The sequence below is a fragment of the Phyllobates terribilis genome, unplaced genomic scaffold (assembly GCF_046119375.1).
Source record: "Phyllobates terribilis strain yellow unplaced genomic scaffold, ASM4611937v1 Scaffold_2__4_contigs__length_985480577, whole genome shotgun sequence".
NCBI lineage: Eukaryota > Metazoa > Chordata > Amphibia > Anura > Dendrobatidae > Phyllobates > Phyllobates terribilis.
The window spans coordinates 450,460,347-450,487,089 of NW_027362762.1; the positions used below are offsets into that span (position 1 = coordinate 450,460,347).

The 26,743-nt window shown below is 48.4% G+C and overlaps 2 protein-coding genes across 5 annotated transcripts in view; one reads left to right on the forward strand and one right to left on the reverse strand.

Annotated features, from left to right (window-relative positions):
- LOC141215153 (uncharacterized) overlaps window positions 1–13,680 on the reverse strand; it is a 446,656-nt gene extending 432,976 nt beyond the window's left edge. For 2 of the 3 annotated variants that reach the window (XM_073665502.1, XM_073665499.1), the window contains exon 1: window positions 13,538–13,680. In XM_073665502.1, the coding sequence (XP_073521603.1) occupies window positions 13,538–13,622 (85 nt within the window). In that variant the 5' untranslated portion in view covers window positions 13,623–13,680. The remainder of the gene's footprint in view (window positions 1–13,537) is intronic. The other variant, XM_073665501.1, reaches the window with a different exon arrangement.
- The window catches only part of RNFT1 (ring finger protein, transmembrane 1), a 47,452-nt gene continuing 34,363 nt past the window's right edge, over window positions 13,655–26,743 (forward strand). Inside the window, exon 1 of one of the 2 annotated variants that reach the window (XM_073665503.1) lies at window positions 13,655–13,859. Coding sequence is in view for 1 of the 2 variants with exons in the window: in XM_073665504.1 (XP_073521605.1) it covers window positions 13,834–13,859 (26 nt within the window). In the remaining variant the exon portion in view is untranslated. The remainder of the gene's footprint in view (window positions 13,860–26,743) is intronic. The other variant, XM_073665504.1, reaches the window with a different exon arrangement.

Sequence of the window (26,743 nt, forward strand, 5' to 3'; positions counted from 1 at the left end):
GCAAATGATAAAGGGGGAGGGGGACTGCAAATGATAAAGGGGGAGGGGGACTGCAAATGATAAAGGGGTAGGTAACTGCAAATGATAAATGGGAAGGGGACTGCAAATGATAATGGGGGTTGGGGACTGCAAATGATAATGGGGGAGGGGGACTGCAAAAGATAAAGGGGGAGGGGGACCGCAAATGATAAAGGGGAGGGGGACCGCAAATGATAAAGGGGTATATTGACTGCAATTGATGAAATAAGAGGGGGAGGGGGACTGCAAATGATAAAGGGGAGGGGGACTGCAAATGATAAAGGGGCACGGAGACAGCAAATGATAAAGGGGGAGGGGGACTGCAAATGATAAAAGGGGAGGGGGACTGCAAATGATAAAAGGGTAGAGTGACTGCAAATGATAAAGGGGAAAGGGGACTGCAAATGATGAAGGGGGAGGGTGACTGCAAATGATAAAGGGGGAGGGTGACTGCAAATGATAAAGGGGGAGGGGGACTGCAAATGATAAAGGGGGAGGGGGACTGCAAATGATAAAGGGGGAGGGGGACTGCAAATGATGAAATAAGAGGGGGAGGGGGACTGCAAATGATAAAGGGGGAGGGGGACTGCAAATGATAAAGGGGAGGGGGACTGCAAATGATTAAGGGGGACTGCAAATGATAAAGGGGAGGGGGACTGCAAATGATAATGGGGAGGGGGCATGTAAATGATAAAGGGGAGGGGGACTGCAAATGATTAAGAGGGAGGGGGACTGCAAATGATAAAGGGGTAGGATGACTGCAAATGATAATGGGGAGGGGGACTGAAAATGATAATGGGGAAGGGGAACTGCAAATGATAAAGGGGGAGGGGGACTGCAAATGATAAAGTCAGACGGGAACTGCAAATGATAAATGGAGAGGGGGACTGCAAATGATAAAGGGGTAGGGTGACTGCAAATGATAATGGGGGAGGGGGACTGCAAATGATAAAGGGGAGGGGGACTGAAAATGATGAAGGGGGAGGGGGACTGCAAATGATAAAGGGGGAGGGGGACTGCAAATGATAAAGGGGGAGGGGGACTGCAAATGATAAAGGGGGAGGGGGACTGCAAATGATGAAGGGGGAGGGGGACAGCAAATGATAAAGGGGAGGGTGACTGCAAATGATAAAGGGGGAGGGGGACTGCAAATGATAAAGGGGAGGGGGACTGCAAATGATAAAGGGGGAGGGGGACTGCAAATGATAAAGGGGGAGGGGGACTGCAAATGATAAAGGGGTAGGTAACTGCAAATGATAAATGGGAAGGGGACTGCAAATGATAATGGGGGTTGGGGACTGCAAATGATAATGGGGGAGGGGGACTGCAAAAGATAAAGGGGGAGGGGGACCGCAAATGATAAAGGGGAGGGGGACCGCAAATGATAAAGGGGTATATTGACTGCAATTGATAAAATAAGAGGGGGAGGGGGACTGCAAATGATAAAGGGGAGGGGGACTGCAAATGATAAAGGGGCACGGAGACAGCAAATGATAAAGGGGGAGGGGGACTGCAAATGATAAAAGGGGAGGGGGACTGCAAATGATAAAAGGGTAGAGTGACTGCAAATGATAAAGGGGAAAGGGGACTGCAAATGATGAAGGGGGAGGGTGACTGCAAATGATAAAGGGGGAGGGTGACTGCAAATGATAAAGAGGGAGGGGGACTGCAAATGATAAAGGGGGAGGGGGACTGCAAATGATAAAGGGGGAGGGGGACTGCAAATGATGAAATAAGAGGGGGAGGGGGACTGCAAATGATAAAGGGGGAGGGGGACTGCAAATGATAAAGGGGAGGGGGACTGCAAATGATTAAGGGGGACTGCAAATGATAAAGGGGAGGGGGACTGCAAATGATAATGGGGAGGGGGCATGTAAATGATAAAGGGGAGGGGGACTGCAAATGATTAAGGGGGAGGGGGACTGCAAATGATAAAGGGGTAGGATGACTGCAAATGATAATGGGGAGGGGGACTGAAAATGATAATGGGGAAGGGGGACTGCAAATGATAAAGGGGGAGGGGGACTGCAAATGATAAAGGGGAAGGGGGACTGCAAATGATAATGGGGAGGGGGCATGTAAATGATAAAGGGGAGGGGGACTGCAAATGATTAAGAGGGAGGGGGACTGCAAATGATAAAGGGGTAGGATAACTGCAAATGATAATGGGGAGGGGGACTGAAAATGATAATGGGGAAGGGGAACTGCAAATGATAAAGGGGGAGGGGGACTGCAAATGATAAAGTCAGACGGGAACTGCAAATGATAAATGGAGAGGGGGACTGCAAATGATAAAGGGGTAGGGTGACTGCAAATGATAATGGGGGAGGGGGACTGCAAATGATAAAGGGGAGGGGGACTGAAAATGATGAAGGGGGAGGGGGACTGCAAATGATAAAGGGGGAGGGGGACTGCAAATGATAAAGGGGGAGGGGGACTGCAAATGATAAAGGGGGAGGGGGACTGCAAATGATGAAGGGGGAGGGGGACAGCAAATGATAAAGGGGAGGGTGACTGCAAATGATAAAGGGGGAGGGGGACTGCAAATGATAAAGGGGAGGGGGACTGCAAATGATAAAGGGGGAGGGGGACTGCAAATGATAAAGGGGGAGGGGGACTGCAAATGATAAAGGGGTAGGTAACTGCAAATGATAAATGGGAGGGGGACTGCAAATGATAATGGGGGTTGGGGACTGCAAATGATAATGGGGGAGGGGGACTGCAAAAGATAAAGGGGGAGGGGGACCGCAAATGATAAAGGGGAGGGGGACCGCAAATGATAAAGGGGTATATTGACTGCAATTGATGAAATAAGAGGGGGAGGGGGACTGCAAATGATAAAGGGGAGGGGGACTGCAAATGATAAAGGGGCACGGAGACAGCAAATGATAAAGGGGGAGGGGGACTGCAAATGATAAAAGGGGAGGGGGACTGCAAATGATAAAAGGGTAGAGTGACTGCAAATGATAAAGGGGAAAGGGGACTGCAAATGATAATGGGGGAGGGGGGCTGCAAATGATAAAGGGGGAGGGGGACTGCAAATGATAAAGGGGAGGGGGACTGCAAATGATAAAGGGGAGGGGGAAAGGGGTAGGGTGACTGCAAATGATGAAATAAGAGGAGGAGGGGGACTGCAAATGATGAAGTGGGAGGGAAACTGCAAATGATGAAGGGGGAAGGGGACTGCAAATGATGAAGTAAGAGGGGGAGGGGGACTGCAAATGATGAAGTAAGAGGGGGAAGGGAACTGCAAATGATGAAGTGGAAGGGGGACTGCAAATTATGTAGTGGGAGGGGGACTGCAAAAGATGATGTGAGGGGGGCGAGGGTCCGCAAATGATGAATTGGGAGTGGGGAGAGCAAGTGATGACTTGCGGGTAGTGTTGAGCATTCCGATACTGAAATATCGGGTATCGCTCTGCAGTGTCTATGAAGGATGGCATGCAGGATGGCAGCGCTCAGCTGCGATCCAGCCTGTCATCTCAATGCCATCCCAGCGTGGGAGAATTCTCCTGCTCAAGCACTGAGCGCAGCCGAAAGCTGCCATCCAGCTTGCCATGCCGCAGACACTGAGAAGCGCTGGCATGCTTGCGCTCTGCAGTGTCTGGCTGTGACGGCATCCAGATGAGCCGAGGTCATATTCGATCCAGATGAGCCGAGGTCATGTCCAATGAACTCAGCTCACCTCATGCATGTCACTGACAGCGTGGGAAAATTCTCCTTCGCTCAGCGCTTCAGCAGGAGAATTCTCTCACGCTCACTGCAAGCGCAGGAGAATTTTCCCACGCTGTCAGTGACTTGCATGAGGTGAGCTGAGTTCATCGGACATGACCTCGGCTCATCTTTATGCCGTCAAAGCCAGACACTGAGGAGCGCAAGCATGCCTGCGCTTCTCAGTGTCTGCGGCATGGCAAGCTGGATGGCAGTTTTCGGCTGCGATCCAGCCTGTCATGTGAATGTAGCAGAGCTGGAGCCATCCTGGGAACCATGGAAAGGTAAGGATGAGGTTGCTTTATTATTTTACTTTTATTGCAGAAGACATTGGCTTCAGCTGGAATGGGCATGATGGTAAGTATGGTTTAATTTAGAACAACAAAGAATTGTGTGTTTATTTCAATTAAAGGACTTTATTCTGGGTGTTTGTGGTTTTTTTTTAACTTTGACTATGGGGTTAGTAATGGGGGTGTCTTATAGACGCCTCTCCATTACTAACCTGGGCTTGATGTCAGCTGGCATTACAAGCTGACATCAACCCCAGCCCTATTACCCCATTGCCACCGCTACAGGGCATGGATGCGCCATTTCTGGGGCGGCTGACAGCTGGTGTTTCTAGCCTGGGAGGGGGCCAATATTCATGGCACCCTTCCAGGGCTATTAATATCAGCCCCCAGCTGTCTGCCTAGCCTTTGCTAGCTATTAAAATAGGGGGGACCCCACGTCATTTTTTTGGGGGTCCCCCATTTTAATAGCTAGTAAAGGCTAGGTATTCAGCTGGGGGCTGATATTAGTAGCCTGGGAAGCTCCGTGGGTATTACCCCCTTCCCAGGCTTCAAACATCTGCCCCAGCCGTCTGCTTACCCTCCGCTAGAGACTAAAATTACGGGGAACCCCACGCCAATTTTTTTTTTCAATAAATCCTATATTTTAACACTAAATGACAAGTACAGTAATCAACACTATCACTGTACTTCTTATACATGTGACTGACATGTTTCTATCTATCTAATCTATGTGTGATGCTTTATTCTTTCTATTCTAAATTGTCGGGTACCGCTGCTGAATTGCCGGCCGGCTTTTTTAAAGAGACGGTGCATGAAAACACTATTTTTTTTTTAATAAATCCTTTAACACTAAATGACAAGTACAGTAACCAACACTGTCACTGTACTTCATATATATGTGACTGACATGTTTCTATCTATCTAATCTATGTGTGAAGCTCTATTCTTTCTGTTCTAAATTGTTGGGTACCGGTGTATGCCGCTGCTGAATTGCCGGCTTTTCACGTAATACATTGTACATTATTCTTAGTTGTTTTCCTTCATGTAGAATTAACCTACAAGGAAAAGATAGGGTTTATTTTCATTCCGATATTTGTGTCCCATTGACTTGCATTGGTTTCCGGTATCGGAATCGGCGATATCCGATATTTTTTGGGTATCGGTCCGATCCAATCCGATCCGATATTTCCCGATATCGGAAGGTATCGCTCAACACTACTTGCGGGGTCTGGGGGAGAGCAAATAATGATGACTTTTGAGGGTGGGGACAGTAAATGATGAATTGATGAGGGGGCAACAAATGATGAATTGGAGATGGGGCCGCATATAATGATAAATTGAGGGTGGGGTAGAGTAAATGATGTATTGAATGTGGGGGAGAGTAGCTGATAATGAATAAAGGGTGGGGGTGGGAGAGAGGACAGGACATGAGATGACAATGAATTGAGGTGGAAGAGGGGCATGTAAATCGAATGAATCGGGGGAGCGGGAGGTACAGAGTGGGGGGTGTTGAGGGTGCAACAGTGTGACTGGTATTGAATTGGGGGAAAGAGTACAGGTGCTAAATTATATATTTATTGGGTGGGGAAAGTGGCTATTTGCACTCAGTGGTGGCGCAGTGGTGGATTACAATTTATATTTGGAATGGTGGGTTCCATAATAACTAATTTTATATTAATGGTGGGTGCACGTCTGTATTCAGCTGTGTAGTGTAGAAGTTGGGGAATGTGCTGTAGATAACTGTGTGTTAATTTCTGCAGAGACGAGTCCTGGCTAGAAGAAGTGATGGTGGTCAGCGCTGGATTAAGAAAAGCGAACATGAATATCTTCAACTAGAGACGTCACTGGTGAGTTAGTGTGTTATATGTACACTTACACTATATAGTATATACAGAGCTCCTGTGTATAATGTCACCAGTGATCCCTGAATTATCTGTACACTGACACTATATACAGAGCTCCTGTGTATAATATCACCAGTGATGTTTGATGGGAACTGTTAATATGTGAGGACGTGGTGCACAAGTGGAGTTTTTCCAAGAGTGGGTGGTGGGACTGTGGAAGGTTCGAGGGGTGGAGGCCAAGTTGAGGTGGAAATTTTGCCAGTATGGGGCCCTGAAATTCCTGGTGGCAGCCCTGGATCCAGGATAGGAGACATTATTACAGGAAGGGGCCTAGGATGGGGGACATTACATTTCTTAAAGAGCTATCACATTTAACAATCTCTTCAGGATAGGGAAACTAATGCAGAGATATAAACTGGTGAGAGCCTTTCACAAGATGATGCCATGCTGTATGTTACCGACTAAATAAAAGGGTGTGTCAAGCCTCCATCAGAAACAGTATTAGAGGATACACTAGTAGTATTCAATATGGTGATCATTTACACCAAGCTAACAATATACACCCCCTTTGATTATAATACACCCCGGATACCTTGATAATACACAATATATATAATATACACTCCCGATACCCGCACTTATTGATCACTCTGCAGCTAGGACTTCTGTTGGCATTTGTTGGGGAAAAAGTAACTAACACACTGATAGGAATATGTTTTCTTTCCACATAAAAGGGCTTATTTACCACCGTGGCATAGGAAGTTGCCACTGTGCCATCAGGAAATCTGCAGTTGGCATACAATTATGCCTAATGTAAATAAAATTTATGGAAAGAGGTCACAACGTTGGCACGATTTTTTTATGAGAACATCTGTGACTTGTTCTCTTATATTGCTACAGACTAGTGTCAGCACAGTACCATGATGTTCCAGTACCATGAACCAGTAAACCATTTTCCCATTAAGAACTGTATGTTCTGATTCTAACTACCTATTTCCTTATACTGTGCCCAGTACATGACCCCTGCCCCGCAGCTCATAACCTTCCCGTACCAGCTGGCAGGCAATCATGTCTCTTCTCTCATTCATTACCACGGAGCACAGAGATGAGACCTGTGCTGTGATTGGCCCATGTTACATACAGCGCTGAATGGCTGCATTTTTAAATGAGAATGATTTTCCCCTTCCCATGGCAATCGGGTGAAAACTATGTACGATCGTACATCCCAGCTGTGTAATTGCAGCCAGGTATATTTTTCCCGGACAAGCCCCTGTGATTCAAAGAAAACATAGTTTATAGATCCATGTGTGTGCATCAGTAGAGACCTGTCAATTACCTAGAGTGGTCTGAGAAAAAGCCCGCCGTGGACGGCACCAGACTAATTCCATCTCTGCATATAGTCCCTTGCCAGGTCTTATAACTATATTTTACCTGAAGCACTAAAGCGTTTCAGAGAATAACATAGCAGTAATGCAGCCAGGCTCCCATTCATCCTGCCCGTGGTATGGACACCATGAATCAAGTAACAGGTTCCCTTTAATAAGATCCAAGCTGTCCTAGTCTGATGTCAAAACCAGTCCTCCGTGGCATTTGGCAGTTGGACCAGGGCAGTCTTCACCTTTGACGGCGGCATCCAGGGCGCTTACTAGTCCATCTAGTCACTAGACCACATTCGACGTCCTGGCATGCGTCAAGGGGCTTAGTAAACACCAGAGGCGCCCAGGATGCCAGGCAGAGAATGCCAGCCACAGAAGTGAAGACTGCATTGATCTGGATGACAGGACTGGACACAAATGTTTTTGATTAACTCTATATTGTTTCCTAAGGGGTCAGTTTTGTGTCTGGTGGTGCGTGCAGCATTTTGCTGTGACATCGGACAGGAACACAGAGTGTGCAACATTTTATATCAGTTGTGTCTAAAAATTATTTGGCTGTGTGAACGCACCGTGATTGATACATCGCATACAGTTAGGGTATGTGCCCACGATCAGGAGCCGCTGCGGCCCTGACTCTGCAGAGTAGCCGGGCGGCTTCACCCCTCACTTTCCAAACGAGCAGCCGTAATTTTTTTTTTTCACATGCGGACTTTCCTCATTCATGTTAATCTATGGGGAAAGTCCACATGTGGACTCGCAAGAGAAATTGACATGCTGCAGTCTGGAAAGACGTGCCGCATGTCAGTTTCCGCAGGTGCACAGAGACACATAGTGGGTATGGGATTTCTAGAAATCCCATCCACTATGCTGTAACATCTGGCCGCTACGGTTTTGACGCTGCATAAGTCTGCAGCGTTAAACCCACAGTTGCTCCTGATCGTGGGCGCGCAGCCTAAGGCTTTATTCTCACAGAAACTTTCTGATAAAAAGAAACAATTAGTGAATCTCTTCACAAAATAATACAACGGAAAGTGGACGTGTGATACGTTTTGACGAATTAGTATATAAAACAGAGGTACCCAACAACGGGGTGCTCACCTCTAAATTATTGGTAGAAGCGTACCTCACCCTGTTAAGGGTAAAGGGAACGGTAGTGATTGGAGATGCCTGGCGTGCCTTCCTTTCTCCAAAGGAGTTTGAGACTGTTCAGCAAATAACACTAGGTACATACTGTATATAGTGCGTGTGTGTGTGTGTGTATATATATATATATATATATATATATATATATATATATATATATATATATATACACACTCGAAAGACATACTGATAGGGAATTTAGATTGTAAGCCCCAAAGGGGACAGCAATACTGATGTCTGTGAAGTGCTGTGGAATTAATGGCGCTATATAAGTGAGTAAAATAAATAAATATAGTAGAAAAAATGATGCTAGACTTGGCGCTGTCACTATAACATAAGGTAAAATATGTTAATTTATTTAAGTGTCTTAAAAGGTTACACATTTTGAGGATCTGCTCCCCTTCATCAAACCAAAAACAAGGCATCTCTTCATAAGTGTCATTTCATTCCTTTGGTGGGACCTGATACAGTATGTCTGACACTGACTTCTTTGCTTCCAACCATTATAAGTGAAGCAACATCGCCACCGAGTGGTCACTGCAGTGAACTACTCATGCTAGACGTAAAATATACCTAACCCAATGAAAACCTACCCCTTGGAAACACTGACCCAGATCTAGTTATTTTACAATGTAACAAGAGGTTCTTTAGGGCTACTGATTTATAACACATATAATCCTGGGTGCGCCTGCAGAGAGAAAAGTGAGGGGGCCATTATACTTGGTGCCAGTCAGGCAAAACAAATTGGATGTGGTAACAGGCGTACCAGCCATTCATAGGGAAGCAAAGCTAAGCCTAATATCCAGTATGGTAAGTTGTTTCTGAATCTGATTTCATAAAGATCATTTGTATTTCTGATTATAAATGGTTGGCCTCATTCTGGAGAAACAAGTAGAACAGTCCATGAGGTATTACAGATGCTGTGATGTCATAAACATGTCCACCAATCATAAATCAGCTCTGCCCAGAAGGATAAAGAACCACCCATGAGGTAACAGTTATGACTGTGATGTCATGGAGCTGAGGTGGACCTCCACCAATCAGAGAGCAGTACTGGGGACATGCCAGCTCTGCTCAATCTGAGCTATTGTTCTTCTAACCTTTCTGTTCCTTGTGAACATGTCATGAAGAGGAATCTCCAGAGGGAAAGTCATTGTCACATTCAGAGCCAATCGGAAGTTGCCCCCATTTCCTGATGAATGGGATTTATGGCAGACACTTTAGCACCAACGCTCCATTGTTCCTTGATGTTGTATTGTAGTATATGATTGTGAAAATTTGGTTTTGTTTGAATTTAACATGGTTGTCTAGTGAAGATACGTTATCACCTATCCAAGAGATTGATGATAGCTTAGAAATCAGTCAGGGTCCAACCGCTGACACCTGCACCGATTGGCAGAATGGAGCACATGCCCAACCACAGCTCCATTCACGTTCAGTGGGGCTTCCAGAAAAAGCGCAGCACCCTAGGATTAAAGCACATGCCCAACCACAGCTCCATTCACGTTCAGTGGGGCTTCCAGAAAAAGCGCAGCACCCTAGGATTAAAGCACATGCCCAACCACAGCTCCATTCACGTTCAGTGGGGCTTCCAGAAAAAGCGCAGCACCCTAGGAAATTAATGGAGCAGTGGTCAGGCAGGTGCTCTGCCGCTCCATTCTAAATGGGAATAATAGGGATAAAAGTTCTGCCGATTCCTGCAGTTTCCAATGGTTGGACCCCCACTGATCTACAGCTTATCCTGTGAATAGGTGATAACTTATCTCCACTCAACAACTCCTTTAAGTCTTCTATCAGAATAACCAGTGCATTGGGCAATGTTCACATGTTCTGTCCGTAAGAACAGCAGATCCAGCAACAATCCGATGACAAGTTGTGCAGACACAACATTTTTATCTGACTAAAGCAACTGATTTCAACTGGATCTGTTTTTTAACATTGAAGTCTATGGAAAACGGATCCGTTAATGAGCCACCCGTTTTTCTTTCATTCGAAAAGGATCTGTTTTTTGCTTATTGGATCAGTTTCAAATGGAAGAAAACAGATCAGTTTCCCATAGGCTCCAATGTTAAAAAAATAAATTCAGTTGAAATCAGTTTTTTTTAGCCGGGCAAAAAAAATAATGTCTGTACAACTTTTTTTGTCAATGGATTGTTCCTGGATCCGTTCTAACGGATGACTACTGGACATGTGAACACAGCCTTACAGTCTGAAGAATACAGAGAGAAATGTAAATAGACTAAAGGCATCATAACTGATATATGGGTTCCACACCTCTAAAAGCCTCCATCATGGACCCAAAACCACTTTTAAGTACCACCCACACCTGAATGAGAAAAAGTTGCAATCCCAGACGACCATGCTGCTACTACGTTCTTGGTGACCATGCTGCTACTATGTTCTTGGAGACCATGCTGCTACTACGTTCTTAGCGACCATGTCGCTACTACGTTCTTGGCGACCATGCCGCTACTACGTTCTTGGCGACCATGCCGCTACTACGTTCTTGGTCACCATGCTGCTACTATGTTCTTGATGACCATGCTACTACACTCCCTGACAGAAGTTATGTCGCTTATCCATGTTATGTAAATAAAAGCTTATAACCTGAAGTTAAATTCATCCATTGTTTTTATAAATTACTCTTTTGAAAGCTGAAACCCTCCCAAATTTGGTTTAGGTTAAGAAAATAAATTGGCATCAATGCTGAAATATTGATCATTTAATGAACACAGAATGATCAGATTTTGGCAAGACAAAAGTTTTGTCGCCTGGTCATATAATGCACCCAATCCTAGTTTACATCCTCACCAGTGCTCAGTAAATGATCAGTTAATTAGTGGGTGTGTATAAAAAGAAACCCAGCACCCCAGACCTTCACTTGAACTGCAACTTGAGCTCTGACAACATGCCAAAAATCCACTCTGCGACCAAAGCCTTGATTATCAAGAGGCTGAAGACCAGATCCACTGCAGAGGTGGCTGGCATCTTTAATGTGTCTCAGCGTCAAGTACAAAGAATGAAAAAAAAGATTTGAAGAGACTGGAGATGTGTTTGACAAGCCCAGGTCCAGCAGACCCTGCAAGACAACTGCTCAGGAGGAACTTTTGTTGGTTAGAAAATCCAAAGCAAGCCCCTCTTCCACTGCAGCAGAGCTCCAACAGGCCTGGTCACCTCAAGTCCCTGTGTCAACTAGAACAGTTTGTAGGATTGTGTCTCGAAATGGCCTCCATGGTCGAATCAGTGCCCAGAAGCCAACACTAATCAAAAGGCAAATAAACTGTGTGGCATTTGCAAAGTCCCACAGCCTGCTAAACAGATGGACGCTGGAAAAGTGGCAGAAGGTGGATTTCTCTGATGAATCTACAGTAGAATTACACCACAGCCGCTGCAAATACTGCAGGAGACCTACTGGAGCCAGTATGGATCCAAAATGCACCCAGAAAACAGTTAAATTTGGTGGTGGAAAGATCATGGTCTGGGGTTACATTCAGTATGGGGGTGTGCAAAACATTTGCAAGGTGGAAGGCAATATCAATAGCCTAAAATATCAAGAAGTATTAGCTACCTCTTACATTCCAAATCATAAAAGGGGTCAAAGTCTGCAGCAGGATGGTGCTCCATCTCATACATCCATCTCTACAACAAAGTTCCTCCAGGCAAAAAAGATCAAGGTGCTCAAGGACTGGCCAGCCCAGTCACCAGACATGAACATCATTGAGCATGTTTGGGGTAGGATGAAAGAGGAAGCTTGGAAGACAAAACCAAAGAATCTAGATGAACTCTGGGAGGCATGTAAGACAGCATTCTCTGCTATTACTGATGACTTCATTAATAAATTGTATGAATCATTGTTGAACCGCATGGATGCAGTCCTTCAAGCTCATGGAAGTCACACAAAATATTAAATATGATCCTAATAGCATCACAACTTCATTCACCAATGTTATGCAACATATATTTGTATTTTAAGATAATTATTTGTTTGAATATCACATTACTTTCTGAGGGCGACAAAACTTTTGTCTTGCCAAAATCTGACCATTCTGCGTTCATTAAATGATCAATATTTCAGCATTGATGCCAATTTATTTTCTTAACCGAAACCAAATTTGGGAGGGTTTCAGCTTTCAAAAGAGTAATTTATAAAACCAATGGATGAATTTAACGTCAGGTTATAAGCTTTTATTTACATAACATGGATAAGCGACATAACTTCTGTCAGGGAGTGTACAACGTTATTGGCGACCATGCTGCTACTACTACGTTCTTGGTGATTAATCTGTGCTACAGTAAATTTATCACTTAAACATGAGCCATGTATGAGGGAGTCAGAGTCGTGGAGTCGGTGTTATGGAAATTCAGGAGTCAGAGTTGGAGTCGGAGGTTTAGCTTACCGACTCCACAGCCCTGATGCTGCTACTACGTTCTATGCGACCATGCTGCTACTACGTTCTATGCGACCATGCTGCTACTACGTTCTATGCGACCATGCTGCTACTACGTTCTATGCGACCATGCTGCTACTAGGTTCTATGCGACCATGCTGCTACTACGTTCTATGCGACCATGCTGCTACTACGTTCTATGCGACCATGCTGCTACTACGTTCTATGCGACCATGCTGCTACTACGTTCTATGCGACCATGCTGCTACTAGGTTCTTATGTATGAAGTGTTGGAAGCAATGAAGACTCTGCAGCAATCACTGGGACCACCTGATTGTTGATTGTTGGGGGTGCTGAAATCTGGAGCTGCCACAGATCTAATACTGATAGTCTATTCTAATGGATAAACCATTAATCTTATAGAAATAGAAACCCCCTTTACTTCGCTCCCTAGTGTGTGCGGGTGAGATGGGGATATGGGAAGTATATGGCAGGACTGTCACAGTCACCATTGCTAGGATACAGGTCCCTGACACCTGCAGAGCACAGAGCTGCTATCACTACCCACCACGAGTCACCATGTGGCCCCAACACTTGGGGGCCACAGACCGGTGACTACTTTAACCCCTTACCCACGGGGGTGCAGACCACTGCTCTGCTATTCCTACATACGGAGACAGTTCAGACCGTATAAGCCACTAATAACCCACTCGCGATAGTGTCCAGCTTCCCACATGCACACAGTAAAGACAGATCACATTATCCACCTGATTCTGTCGCCACAGTCCCGTTGCTATAGACGCCAGCCACCTTGTCCTTGGCAACGACGTAAGCGTCCATGCCCTGCCTCATATGACGTGGTAAGCGCTCCGCCGTACTCAGGAGCCGGAGTGCTGGCAGTAGCTCCTCCTCCCACATGACGTCACTGGTCGTCACACCGGTAGCAGCCGGAACCTGAGTGTCCCGGAAAGAGCGGCTTACCTGTGACCTGCGGCAGCGCTGTTCCCGTGAGTGTCGCCTCTGACAGAGATGGGCGAGGACGGTCTCAGCTCTCGGCAGCAGCATGAAGCTACGAGCAAGTTCTGAGCGGTGAGGACGCGCGGTAAACGGTAGTGTGAGCCATGACGTCATCTGCTGACGGACGGGCGGGGTGTAGGGCACAGGGCGGCGATAAGCGGCCATAGATGCTGGGCTGCACCCGGATTAACCGCTTAAAGGGGGTGTCCAGTGAGGACAAGTTATAACAGTGCCCCCTTCTGCCGACCCCAGTGCTCTCTGTTATCACCTGACCTGTGTATAAGACATAACTTGTTTCCCCGGACAGCCCCTTTAAGGACGTGGGCACCTTTCATTGTTGTTTTCTTATCGTCTCACCTTATTTTTATATATATTTTGTTGTCACCATAAACGTAAGACGGCTTCTTGTTGCAGTTTTGAAAGACGCCATTAACTTTACAGGGAACTCATTTCCAAATGTGGCGAAACGGTGAAATCCCGCCATTGTTCTCCAGCGTTCATTGTGCCGTAGAGATGTTCTCCAGGGCGGTGACGCCAAGGCCAAACTGATGGAGGTTCTTTTCTATTATTTTAGTGCCGAAGTTTGTTGAAAATTTCCAACCCCCATTAGTTTATTGTTTTTCTGTAAGGACATTGTTAGTTTTTGTTTTTTTGCGTTCCTTCTGTAGTTTTTATTGGTACCATTTTGGGGTACACACAACATTTTCATTATTATTCGATGCATATTTTAATTTTTTTAGTGTTTACCTTTATGGAATAAATACTTTCTATTTTTGTATATTGGACTTTTATGGATGCAGAGCTATTTTTTTTATTTTTAGCCTTACAATGTTTGAACCTGTGATCGCTTGTACTATATACTGACTCTTGAGCGCTTCCACCATATACGGCAATATTTTAGTCACTGGATATCCAAGATGGTGGCAGTGGGGGGCCGACAGCAGGACTGTGATAACCTTGGAAACCCATTGGCACCCCACCATTACTCTTCAGTGAGAAGAGGGGCATGCAGTGGGCATTCCAATGGATACCCTAGGTCGTTGCCACAGATTAACAGTGGTATTGAAGTGGTTAAACAGCAGGTAGCTCTGATCCGGGGTCTGTGTGCTCCTGAAGATTGGCTCAAACTGTGCGCTCTCCAATGCTGCTAGCAGAGATGGCTTTGCCTTTGCAATATGGATAAGCGCAGGGAGACTGAAGCTGGTCAGATCTTGCAATTCAGTTGGCTCTACAGCAGGGGTGCACAACATTTTTTGGTCCAAGGGCCACATTCCCATACTAAACCAATCCCAAGAGCCGTAAACATTTATAGTAGTGGGACTCGCATAGATACATCACCAGAATCACCATCAGTACATTTAATATATAGTATTTGAGGTGGATTTGGAGAGTTTCTGCTTCAAAAAAGATTAGTGTGAACACACGCTAACTTACACTGAGTTTTTGGAGCAGAAATTCATCAAATCTCCTCCTAATCTCAAATCTCTAAATTTTGAGGATTTTTATTTTTTAACATAGCCATGAAGCATGTTATGGATTATTACATGTGCACGAATGGGGCACCAGAGCAAAATAAATAATTGCCCCCTCACTGTGCTTCCTGCACAAAATATTTCCCCACACACTGTCCTCTCTATAATGTCCCCCAGACACTGCCCCTCTATATAATGCCCCCCCCCCCCCAACACACACACTGCCCCTCTCTGTAATATCCCCCACGGTGCTTCCCTGCATAAAAGATGCAAATACATTTTGAATATAGGAACAAGGGAGCGGCGTCTCCTGGATCCTGTGGGCCACAACGAACCCCTTGGCCCTGTTCTAAAGCCTAGAGAATGCAAGCGCACACTCCTTACTTAGGAAAATGCCCACTTCTGAGACCGCACTGGTGGCCATTAGCCTAGACAATAAGCAAAATCTATAGGATTACAAGTCTCTGTTCTTAGGAGCGCAGAAGATTTTTAAAAAGAAGCACTTTTACAAGCACTTTTTAATTTTCTCCATTTAATAAGATGAGACAACCCCTTTAAATACTCCTCTTAAGTTAAGATCTTGTGAGGCTGTGGAGAAAATCCTCAGCATAAATTGACATTTGCTGAAAATTTTACCCAGTGCATCTTCATGTACCATGAAACACATTTGTTGCGGCAGTAATGGAGGCGATGCTTATGTCATGTGTCTTGTGACCGCTTTTTTCAAAGCTACTGCTTTTTCAGGGTTCTAACAACTGCCAAGGCATTCTGTTGCCTGACTAATAAGTGAAATGGCGAGCAAATTTCTGTGCCGGAATCTCATTCTTTCACAGAGTCGGTCAGTCTAGGCAGACAGCTGCATCTTATGAATGCGCCATTTCTTGGGTGGCTGAGAACTGATGTTTTTAGTCTGGGACGGGGGTAATATCCATGGCCCCTTCCTATCCTATTAATATCAACCCACAGCTGTCTGCCTAGCTTTTGCTGGTTATTAATTATAGGGGGGACCCCATGTCATTTTCTCCAATAACCCCCCACGACAGCACCAAAGGAGGATGTCGCCCCACCCTAATAGGGACAGGAGACACAAAGAGGTTAAATGGCCCCTCCCTCCAGTGTTTTTCCTGTCCCTATTGGGATGAAGAGGTCATCCAGGGTGCTCTGTGCCGGCGGCAGAGACCCAGCATACCTTTTTAAGCTGGGCAGCTGGGACCGAGCGGTGTTCTCCTCCTCCCTTTATGCTTCTCCCGTCTCCTCTGGACTCGGGACCCCCATCCCCACCGAGTCCGCGCCTGCGGGTAAAGGTCCGGTGGGTGTCGGGCTGGAGGCCTCCTCGAGCTCTCCAGCCCAGCTCCTCCCCCTTCTCAGACGGCCTGACGCGGACCGATGATGACGTCACTTCCGGTCTGCGTACGCAGTTACCTAAAAATGGCCGGAAAGTGACGGGGGACGCCGAAACAGGGTCCCTTAGGTTACTTCTGGTCTGTTTAGGACAATGGGGGCCTCTGAAAATGGAAATAATATAAAGCAAAAAAAAAAAAAAACCCGCAGGTGATCGTAGGTGTTCCTGCTTCACCAATTGGACCAAGGGGGAGGATCCGTCCCACCCCCCTCCCCAGGGAATGCGAGAAAGCGATGTGTCCAGTCGCCTATTTAAGAGCCCTGGACAGAAGACATCTAAGGTAGGACCTAATCCGTTTTGTATATTTACACACTGGATGGTCAGGAATCTATCTTCTCCATGTCTGCGGAGCCCAGCGCGATGCCAGCCCCAGTAAGTCTGGCACTGGGGGTCCTTTCCTAGGTGCAGGTTAGAATTGGTATGTTAATTACCCTTCTCCCTCTTTTTTAGGGGGACAAGGATCCTGCACCAGGGAATAAATCTAGCCGGAAGTGTGCTGTATGCGCAAAAAAACTATCTTCTTCAAACAAAAAATATTTTATGCCAGAAATGTACGGAGAATATTATTAGGGAAGAGCAGCGATCACACATAGATGAAATCAAGGGGATAGTCCGTTTGGAAGTTCAATCTTCATTGGCCTCCTTTTCCCGATCCACTTCTGACTCGCCTCCAAAGGCAACGAAGAGAAAGATTTTCTCTGGAAGAAAGAAGAGACTCGGACTCCCAGTACTAAATATCCCTTTCAGAAGATCTCGTAGAGGAAGGTGAACTCAGCCCAGCAGAGGAAGGTCTGGAAAATAAGAAATATTATTTCTCAACGGAATTTATGGAAGACCTCCTCACAGCAGTAAGAAGAATGATGGAGGTGGAAGAAGAGAAGTCCACTAGATCAGTCCAGGAAGAGATGTTCGGTGGTCTCTGTTCAAAGCAAAAGATGGTGTTCCCGATACATAAAAACATTCAGGACTTAATCCTGGACGAATGGGAAAATCCTGAAAGACGACTGAATACACCAGCAGAATTGAAAGACAGGTTTCTGGTAGATTGAGAAACCTCAAAATGTTGGACCGAGATGCCTAAGGTCGATATTCAAGTGTCAAGAGTCGCTATAAAAACAATATTGCCATTCGAGGATTCATCGCAACTGAAGGATCCTCTGGACCGCAAGATGGACAGCCTTCTCAGGAAATCCTGGGAGACATCAGCAGCCCTTCTGAGCACTAATGTAGTCTCCACGTGTGTTGCACGATCCATGTCGAGATGGCTCATCCAACTTGAAGAGCATCTGGCTATGAGCACATCCAGAGAAGAGATGCAAGCTTCCCTACCCTTGCTGCAGAAGGCCACTGACTTTCTGGCTAATGCCTCAGCGGAATCTGTGAGAGTAACCGCCAGGGCAGCAGTCCTATCGAACTCCACAAGGCGAGCACTATGGCTGAAATCGTGGAACGGTGATGTGGCCTCCAAAATAAAACTCTGTTCCATTCCCTTCAGGGGAGAATATATGTTTGGCCAGGCCCCTGACGACCTCCTGGAGAAGGCGGATAAGAAGTCCTTGCCAGAACCCAGACACTACAAGAAGACCCCCTTTCGCCCCCCTCGGGAGCAGAATCCCCAGTACAAGGGGAAAGGGAAGTCTGGTCGGTGGAGCTGCCCCAAAGGAGGGAAAGATAGGAATATTTTTTTTCCAAAAGGACAGCGACAACAGAAACTGTGACGCCGGAGCAGTGGGGGGGGGCGAATCATGAAATACCTTCCCCCAATGGCAAAAGATCTGCTCCAGTCAATGGGTCTTGAAGGTAATTCAAGAAGGGGTGAAGATCGAATTCTCCTCATATCCTCTAAGAAAAGTGAGGATAACTCGTCTAACCTCCCCGAGATTAAAAACCGCACTGATGTCCGGCCTAAAAGACCTACTATCCTTGGGGGCTATTTCACTGGTCCCAAAAACAGAAAGACACACAGGCCTGTTTATGATAAGAAAACCAAACAGCACTTACAGAATAATAATAAATCTGAAACCCTTAAACCAGTACATCATCTACCGAAGATTCAAAATGGAGTCCATCAGATCAGCAGTTCCCTTGATAGGACAAGAATATGTAATGGCAACCATCGACTTACAGGACACATACTATCACGTCCCTATACATCCAACATACCGAAAATTTTTAAGGTTTGCAGTGGTTCAAGAGGATCAAATGTTACATTTTCAATTCAATGTATTGCCTTTGGGGATATCCTCAGCACCAAGAATATTTAACAAAATTATGTCAGAGGTAGTGGCTTCTATCAGAAAAGAGAAAATCTGCATCATTCCCTACCTCGACAACTTCTTACTAGTAGGTCCCTCGGTGGCATCACTCCAGGAAGATCTGCAAAGAACAATCCAAATCCTGACCACCCTAGGGTGGTTGATAAATCGTCAAAAGTCAGACCTGGTTCCTGCCACAGAAAAAACGTTCCTGGGTGTTCTACTAGACTCCGCCAGACAAACCTCCTTCCTACCAAAGGACAAACAGATACTTTTGAGATCCAAGATATCGAATCTGAAGACCCTGAACAGGATGTCCCTAAGATTTGCCATGTCAGCCCTCTGCTCCATGACAGCCTGCATTCAATCCATAGCCTGGGCTCATGCTCACACCAGGGTATTGCAAACCCATATTCTTGCACAGGAAGATCATGATCCCTCATTATGTGAAGACATCCCTGTCACGGTGGCTCAGCCCGAGAAACCTAAGAACAGGGGTTCCATGGTCTCAGTTCCCTCTGATAACACTGTAGACGCCAGCAAGACGGGATGGGGAGCCGTCGTCACTCAAACCCCCTTCCAAGGGGTCTGGACAGAAGAGACCAGCAGGAGAGCCTCCAACTTCCGCGAGTTAAAGGCAGTGGAGGAGGCACTCAAAATATCGGCTCCAATCATTACGGGCAAACACGTAAAAGTCTATTCAGACAACATGACTACCGTAGCTCACCTGTCCCATCAAGGGAGTACAAGGTACGAGAATCTAAAAAGTATCTCGGCAAGAATATTCTTTTGGGCAGAAGGACATCTTCGTTCCTTATCAGGTCTGTGTAACATACCTGGCGGCGTCCTTGCATGGTGGTCCATCTCCCACTGTGCAAGAGCGCGCACTTGATCTCCAGTCCAGAATGTCTCTCTGGCTTCCCTCCATGCTGTCTGTTTGTGTCTGTTTCTGCTGCTTAAGGGCGGCGCCCGATCACTTCCTGCTTTTTGTACCTGCTGTGGGTCAAACCCCTTGTGCGTCCTCAGCCTATTGCTGTCTGTCACCTGGTATATAGCTCAGCTGCTCCCATCTATCCCTGCCTGAGCATAGTGTTTCATTCAGTGTGTGCCTGCACTCTGAAGATGCCAGGTCCCGTTCTTTGTCTCCTGTCTTGCGGTATCAGTTCCCGTGTCTGAACTGAGTCCTGTCTGTGTACTCTTGCCTGCTGCCTTTCCTGGAGGCTGTATTTCCAGGCCTGTCTGAACACGCTCCTAGCCTGTTCCTCCCGCCTTCTAGGGGCCGATTACCTAGATCCGTTCCTGTATCTTGTCTGTCCTGTCTGAACACGCTCCTAGCCTGTTCCTCCCGCCTTCTAGGGGCCGATTACCTAGATCCGTTCCTGTATCTTGTCTGTCCTGTCTGAACACGCTCCTTGCCTGTTTGTCCCGCCTCTCTGGGGGCCGATTACCCAGACCTGCTCCTGTATCTTGTCTGTTCTGTCTGAACACGCTCCTTGCCTGTTCGTCCCGCCACTCTGGGGGCCGTATTCCCAGACCCGCTCCTGTGTCCCGCTCCTGTGTCGGTCTCGTCCGTACACTCAGTTCCAGTCTGTACTCTCTCCTTTCTTTCATCTGTCTTTTCTCTATGTCCGTTCCTTTCCTTTTTCTGCAGAGTCTGAACTCGTACCTAACTCCTGCCTGTTGTCTCTGTACTCCCGTTTGTGAGTTTGTGGTCCACTCGCTACTTCACTGCAAGTACCCTGTGGGTGTCTGGCTCTGCCTTTCCCTTCCTGTCTGTTCCGTGTGAACAGAGCCCTGTCCCCCCTACTCAGCCTTGCCTGCTCTGACTCCTTTGCTCACTGCTCCGGCGGTTCTAGTCTGCTCTGACTCCTTTGCTCACCGCTCCGGCGGTTCTAGTCTGCTCTGACTCCTTTGCTCACCGCTCCGGCGGTTCTAGTCTGCTCTGACTCCTTTGCTTACCGCTCCGGCGGTTCTAGCCTGCTCTGACTCCTTTGCTCGCTGCTCCAGCAGCCTTGCTCCGCTCTGACCCTTTTGCTCGCTGCTCCGGCAGTCTCGCTCCACTCTTGCTCACCGCTCCAGGCGGCCTCGTCCTGCTTTACTCTTGCTCACTGCTCCAGCAGTCTCGCTCAGCTTTGATCCTTTGTTCACCGCTCCTGGCGGCCTTGTCCTGCTCTACTCTTGCTCACCGCTCCAGGCGGCCTTGTCCTGCCCTGTTCTCGCTCACCTCTCTGGGCGGCCTCACTCTGCTGTGTTTGTCCGCCACATCTGTGGCTCTGTTCCTGAGTCCCAGTGTGTACTGGGTCCTATCCCGCCAGTGTCCCTACCTGCTAGTGCCTCCCTGTCTGCACTCTAGCTGTGCTTGCCTGTACCCCTCTGCCTGTATTGTTCCTGAGTCCCAGTGTGTACTGGGTCCTATCCCGCCTGTGTTCCTACCTGCTAGTGCCTCCCTGTCTGCACTCTAGCTGTGCTTGCCTGTACCCCCCTGCCTGCTTACCCGCCTGCCTGCATACCAGTCGTGCCTGCCTATACCCACCAGTCTGTGTGCCAGCCTACCAGTCTGTTCCTGTATTCCCCTGTGTGGGTCAACAGCCGTGTCCGGGGTCTGTCCTGGAGTAGCACCTGGTCCCTTTGCTCGGTTCCTCCTTGGTGCACTGGCGTCTTATGCCGTCGTGCGACCCTGGTCGGATCGGGTGAATACCTAGTTAAGCCCCTCCAGGCATTCACTCTCCGGCACGGTCCAGTGGAATCACTACAATCACACGCACACGCCGCTCAGCCCGGGCGTGTGCATAACAGCATGCTCAGGCCATGGTTCCCGTTGAGCCCCACGGCCTTCGCTCTCTGAGAAGTTTTCCAGCGAATACATGCATTAAAATAAATAAAAAAATTTTTCCTTAGCTGAGTTCCAGGCGAATTACGCACCGTCCAGATGGATCTATCAGCTCTCGTTCCTGCGGATCCGCCACGTTACTATGGGGATCCAAGACAGTGTCGTGCATTTGTGGAGCAATGCATGCTACACTTTAAGGCCTACCCTCTCTATTTTCCTTCCGATTGGGCTAAAGTGGCCTTTATGATTGACTACCTAGCGGGTGATGCCTTGAAATGGGTCACCCCCCTATGGGAAGCATGGGATCCTGTCGTCCTTGACCTGCAGGCCTTCCTGGTGGCCTTTCGTATGGTCTTCGAGGACCCTAACCCTGAAGCCCCTGCTGAAGCTTCACTTCCCAATATCCCGGAGCAGCCCCGACGGGTAATGTGTGTGGGTAGCGCAATAGTCCTCCAGCCCAATGAGACTACTGCCCACCCAGAATCCTCACAGGGTGACTACGCTTTCCGGAATACTTCTCCCAACCTCAAGAGGCAGTCCAGACGTGCTAGACGTAGAGGCAAGCCGTCACGCCAGGGTCTGTCCTCCCTGAGACCTCCTGACCCCAACCTTGAAGTCCCTACTGAAGCTTCATCTCCCTGTATCCCGGAGAAGCCCCAACGGGTAATGTGCGTGGGTAGTGCACCAGTTCTCCTGCCCGAAGAGACTTCTGCCCATCCAGACTCCACACAGGAGAACTTCCTGCACCCGGCATCAGATGCTTCACCCACTTTAACCGGTGTGCATGTCCAAGGATGCTCCAAAGCTGTGGTTACCTCAGAGTCTGTGCACCTCTACTACCTGGTGGAGGACCCCCTGTTGCCTCCTGAATCCTCCGGGATACCACTCGATGACAAATGGAGAGAGACTTCTCTACACCCGGTACTCGATACTTTGTCCGCTTCGTCCTGTGAGCCTGACAATGGGTACCCCAAAGTGGTAGTTACCCCCGAGTCTCTACACCCCTCCGACCAGGCGGAGGACCTCCAGTTGTCTCCTGAACCCTTCGGGATGCTACCTGGTAGCGAAAGGACAGAGACTCTCCTATACTCTGTACCTGATACCTCGCTCGCTTCGTCCAGTGAGTCCAACCTAGTGTACTCCGAAGCAGAGGTTACTCCCGAGTCTCTACACCCCTCCGACCAGGCGGAGGACCTCCAGTTGTCTCCAGAACCCTTCGAGGTGCTACCTGGTAGCGAAAGGACAGAGACTCTCCTATACTCTGTACCTGATACCTCGCTCGCTTCGTCCAGTGAGTCCAACCTAGTGTACTCCGAAGCAGTGGTTACTCCCGAGTCTCTACACCCCTCCGACCAGGCGGAGGACCTCCAGTTGTCTCCAGAACCCTTCTGGGTGCCACCTGGTGGTGAATGGACAGAGACTCTCCTATATCCTAGATCTGATACCTCGCTTGCTTCGTCCAGTGAGTCCGACCTAGTGTACTCTGAAGCAGAGGTTACCCGTGAGTCTCTACACCCCTCTGACCAGGCGGAGGACCGCCAGTTGTCTCCAGAACCCTTCGGGGTGCCACCTGGTGGTGAATGGACAGAGACTTTCCTATACTCGGTACCCGATACCTCGCCTGCTTCGTCCAGTGAGTCCGACCTAGTGTACTCTGAAGCAGATGTTTTCTCTGAGCCTCTGCACTCTTCTGACCCGGCGGAGGACCTCCAGTTGTTTCCTGAATCCTCCGGGGTACCACCAGATAACAAAGAGACAGTGACTTTTCCTCATTATGTACCTGATAACCCGTCTATTTCTTCCTGTGAGCTTGACAAGATGTACCTCGAAGCAGAGATTACCCCCAAGTCTCTGTCCCCCTCCAACCCGGTGAAGGACTTCCAGTTGTCTCCTGTACCCTCTGGGGTGCCACCTGAAAATATGTGGAGAGAGACTTCCTTGTGTGCTGTTCCTGGTACTCCACCCGTTTCGTCTGTTGCTGAGGATGGCTGGATAGGAGGTAGCATCCTAGCTAACCAGATGAGATCAGTTTTTCCTGTGGACAGTGGAAGTGATCTCCTTGAAGTGAACGACTGGTCCTCGAATTCCCTGCGGAAGATTCTGGCAGGCCTGAAGAAGAGGGGGCGTAAGGGGGGGGGGGTACTGTAACATACCTGGCGGCGTCCTTGCATGGTGGTCCATCTCCCACTGTGCAAGAGCGCGCACTTGATCTCCAGTCCAGAATATCTCTCTGGCTTCCCTCCATGCTGTCTGTTTGTGTCTGTTTCTGCTGCTTAAGGGCGGCGCCCGATCACTTCCTGCTTTTTGTACCTGCAGTGGGTCACACCCCTTGTGCGTCCTCAGCCTATTGCTGTCTGTCACCTGGTATATAGCTCAGCTGCTCCCATCTATCCCTGCCTGAGCATAGTGTTTCATTCAGTGTGTGCCTGCACTCTGAAGATGCCAGGTCCCGTTCTTTGTCTCCTGTCTTGTGGTATCAGTTCCCGTGTCTGAACTGAGTCCTGTCTATGTCTCCTGCCTTGCGGTGTCAGTTCCCGTGTCTGAACTGAGTCCTGTCTGTGTACTCTTGCCTGCTGCCTTTCCTGGAGGCTGTATTTCCAGGCCTGTCTGAACACGCTCCTAGCCTGTTCCTCCCGCCTTCTAGGGGCCGATTACCTAGATCCGTTCCTGTATCTTGTCTGTCCTGTCTGAACACGCTCCTTGCCTGTTTGTCCCGCCTCTCTGGGGGCCGATTACCCAGACCTGCTCCTGTATCTTGTCTGTTCTGTCTGAACACGCTCCTTGCCTGTTCGTCCCGCCACTCTGGGGGCCGTATTCCCAGACCCGCTCCTGTGTCCCGCTCCTGTGTCGGTCTCGTCCGTACACTCAGTTCCAGTCTGTACTCTCTCCTTTCTTTCATCTGTCTTTTCTCTATGTCCGTTCCTTTCCTTTTTCTGCAGAGTCTGAACTCGTACCTAACTCCTGCCTGTTGTCTCTGTACTCCCGTTTGTGAGTTTGTGGTCCACTCGCTACTTCACTGCAAGTACCCTGTGGGTGTCTGGCTCTGCCTTTCCCTTCCTGTCTGTTCCGTGTGAACAGAGCCCTGTCCCCCCTACTCAGCCTTGCCTGCTCTGACTCCTTTGCTCACTGCTCCGGCGGTTCTAGCCTGCTCTGACTCCTTTGCTCACCGCTCCGGCGGTTCTAGCCTGCTCTGACTCCTTTGCTCACCGCTCCGGCGGTTCTAGCCTGCTCTGACTCCTTTGCTCACCGCTCCGGCGGTTCTAGTCTGCTCTGACTCCTTTGCTTACCGCTCCGGCGGTTCTAGCCTGCTCTGACTCCTTTGCTCGCTGCTCCGGCAGCCTTGCTCCGCTCTGACCCTTTTGCTCGCTGCTCCGGCAGTCTCGCTCCACTCTTGCTCACCGCTCCAGGCGGCCTCGTCCTGCTTTACTCTTGCTCACTGCTCCAGCAGTCTCGCTCAGCTTTGATCCTTTGTTCACCGCTCCTGGCGGCCTTGTCCTGCTCTACTCTTGCTCACCGCTCCAGGCGGCCTTGTCCTGCCCTGTTCTCGCTCACCTCTCTGGGCGGCCTCACTCTGCTGTGTTTGTCCGCCACATCTGTGGCTCTGTTCCTGAGTCCCAGTGTGTACTGGGTCCTATCCCGCCAGTGTCCCTACCTGCTAGTGCCTCCCTGTCTGCACTCTAGCTGTGCTTGCCTGTACCCCTCTGCCTGTATTGTTCCTGAGTCCCAGTGTGTACTGGGTCCTATCCCGCCTGTGTTCCTACCTGCTAGTGCCTCCCTGTCTGCACTCTAGCTGTGCTTGCCTGTACCCCCCTGCCTGCTTACCCGCCTGCCTGCATACCAGTCGTGCCTGCCTATACCCACCAGTCTGTGTGCCAGCCTACCAGTCTGTTCCTGTATTCCCCTGTGTGGGTCAACAGCCGTGTCCGGGGTCTGTCCTGGAGTAGCACCTGGTCCCTTTGCTCGGTTCCTCCTTGGTGCACTGGCGTCGTATGCCGTCGTGCGACCCTGGTCGGATCGGGTGAATACCTAGTTAAGCCCCTCCAGGCATTCACTCTCCGGCACGGTCCAGTGGAATCACTACAATCACACGCACACGCCGCTCAGCCCGGGCGTGTGCATAACAGTCTGCACATAAAAGGCTCAGACAACATCCAGGCCGATTTTCTGAGCAGAAGGAAAATCCATCTGGGGGAATGGGAGCTGGACTTAGACATTTTCCACATGCCGACCAGACAATGGGGTCGTCCGGAGGTGGACCTCTTTGCAAGATGCCAGAACACCAAGGCAGAAAATACTTCTCCCTAGATCCAAACGACGTATGCCTAGGGATGGATGCATTTGCTCACCCGTGGCGTTTCCATCTAGCATACGCTTTTCCCCCAATTCCATTGCTACCCAAGACCTTACAGAAAGTAAGGACCGAGGAGGTCAAGATAATCTTGATAGCCCCACTTTGGCCCAAAAGGAGCTAGTTCTGTGCACTAAATAGTCTAAGCATAGAAGGACCCCTCATTCTGCCAGCAATCAAAAACCTTCTCCATCAGGGCCCAATATTCCATCCAGATCCAGAGAACCTCCATCTAGCGGCCTGGCTTCTGAGTTCACAATCCTGAAAGCCAAGGGACTCTCAGACCGAGTAATTCATACCCTACAAAAAAGTAGGAAACAAATCACAAACTCCATATACAGCAAGATATGGAAGATCTTCCTAACATGGTATAAACCAAATATACCAGATCTTTGGCATCCTGGCATGACCCAGATCTTGGATTTTTTACAAGAGGGGCTGGAGAAAGGCGTTAGACCCAGCACCCTCAAGGTTCATATCACGGCGCTGAGTGCCTATTTCGACCAGAGCCTAGCCGAACACCGATGGGTAAAAAGGTTCATGACAGCAGCTACTTGTCTGTGTCCCAGAATATTCAACCACGTTCCCTCCTGGGATCTTAATATCGTCCTTAAAGGTCTGACACTACCACCGTTTGAACCTTTGGCCT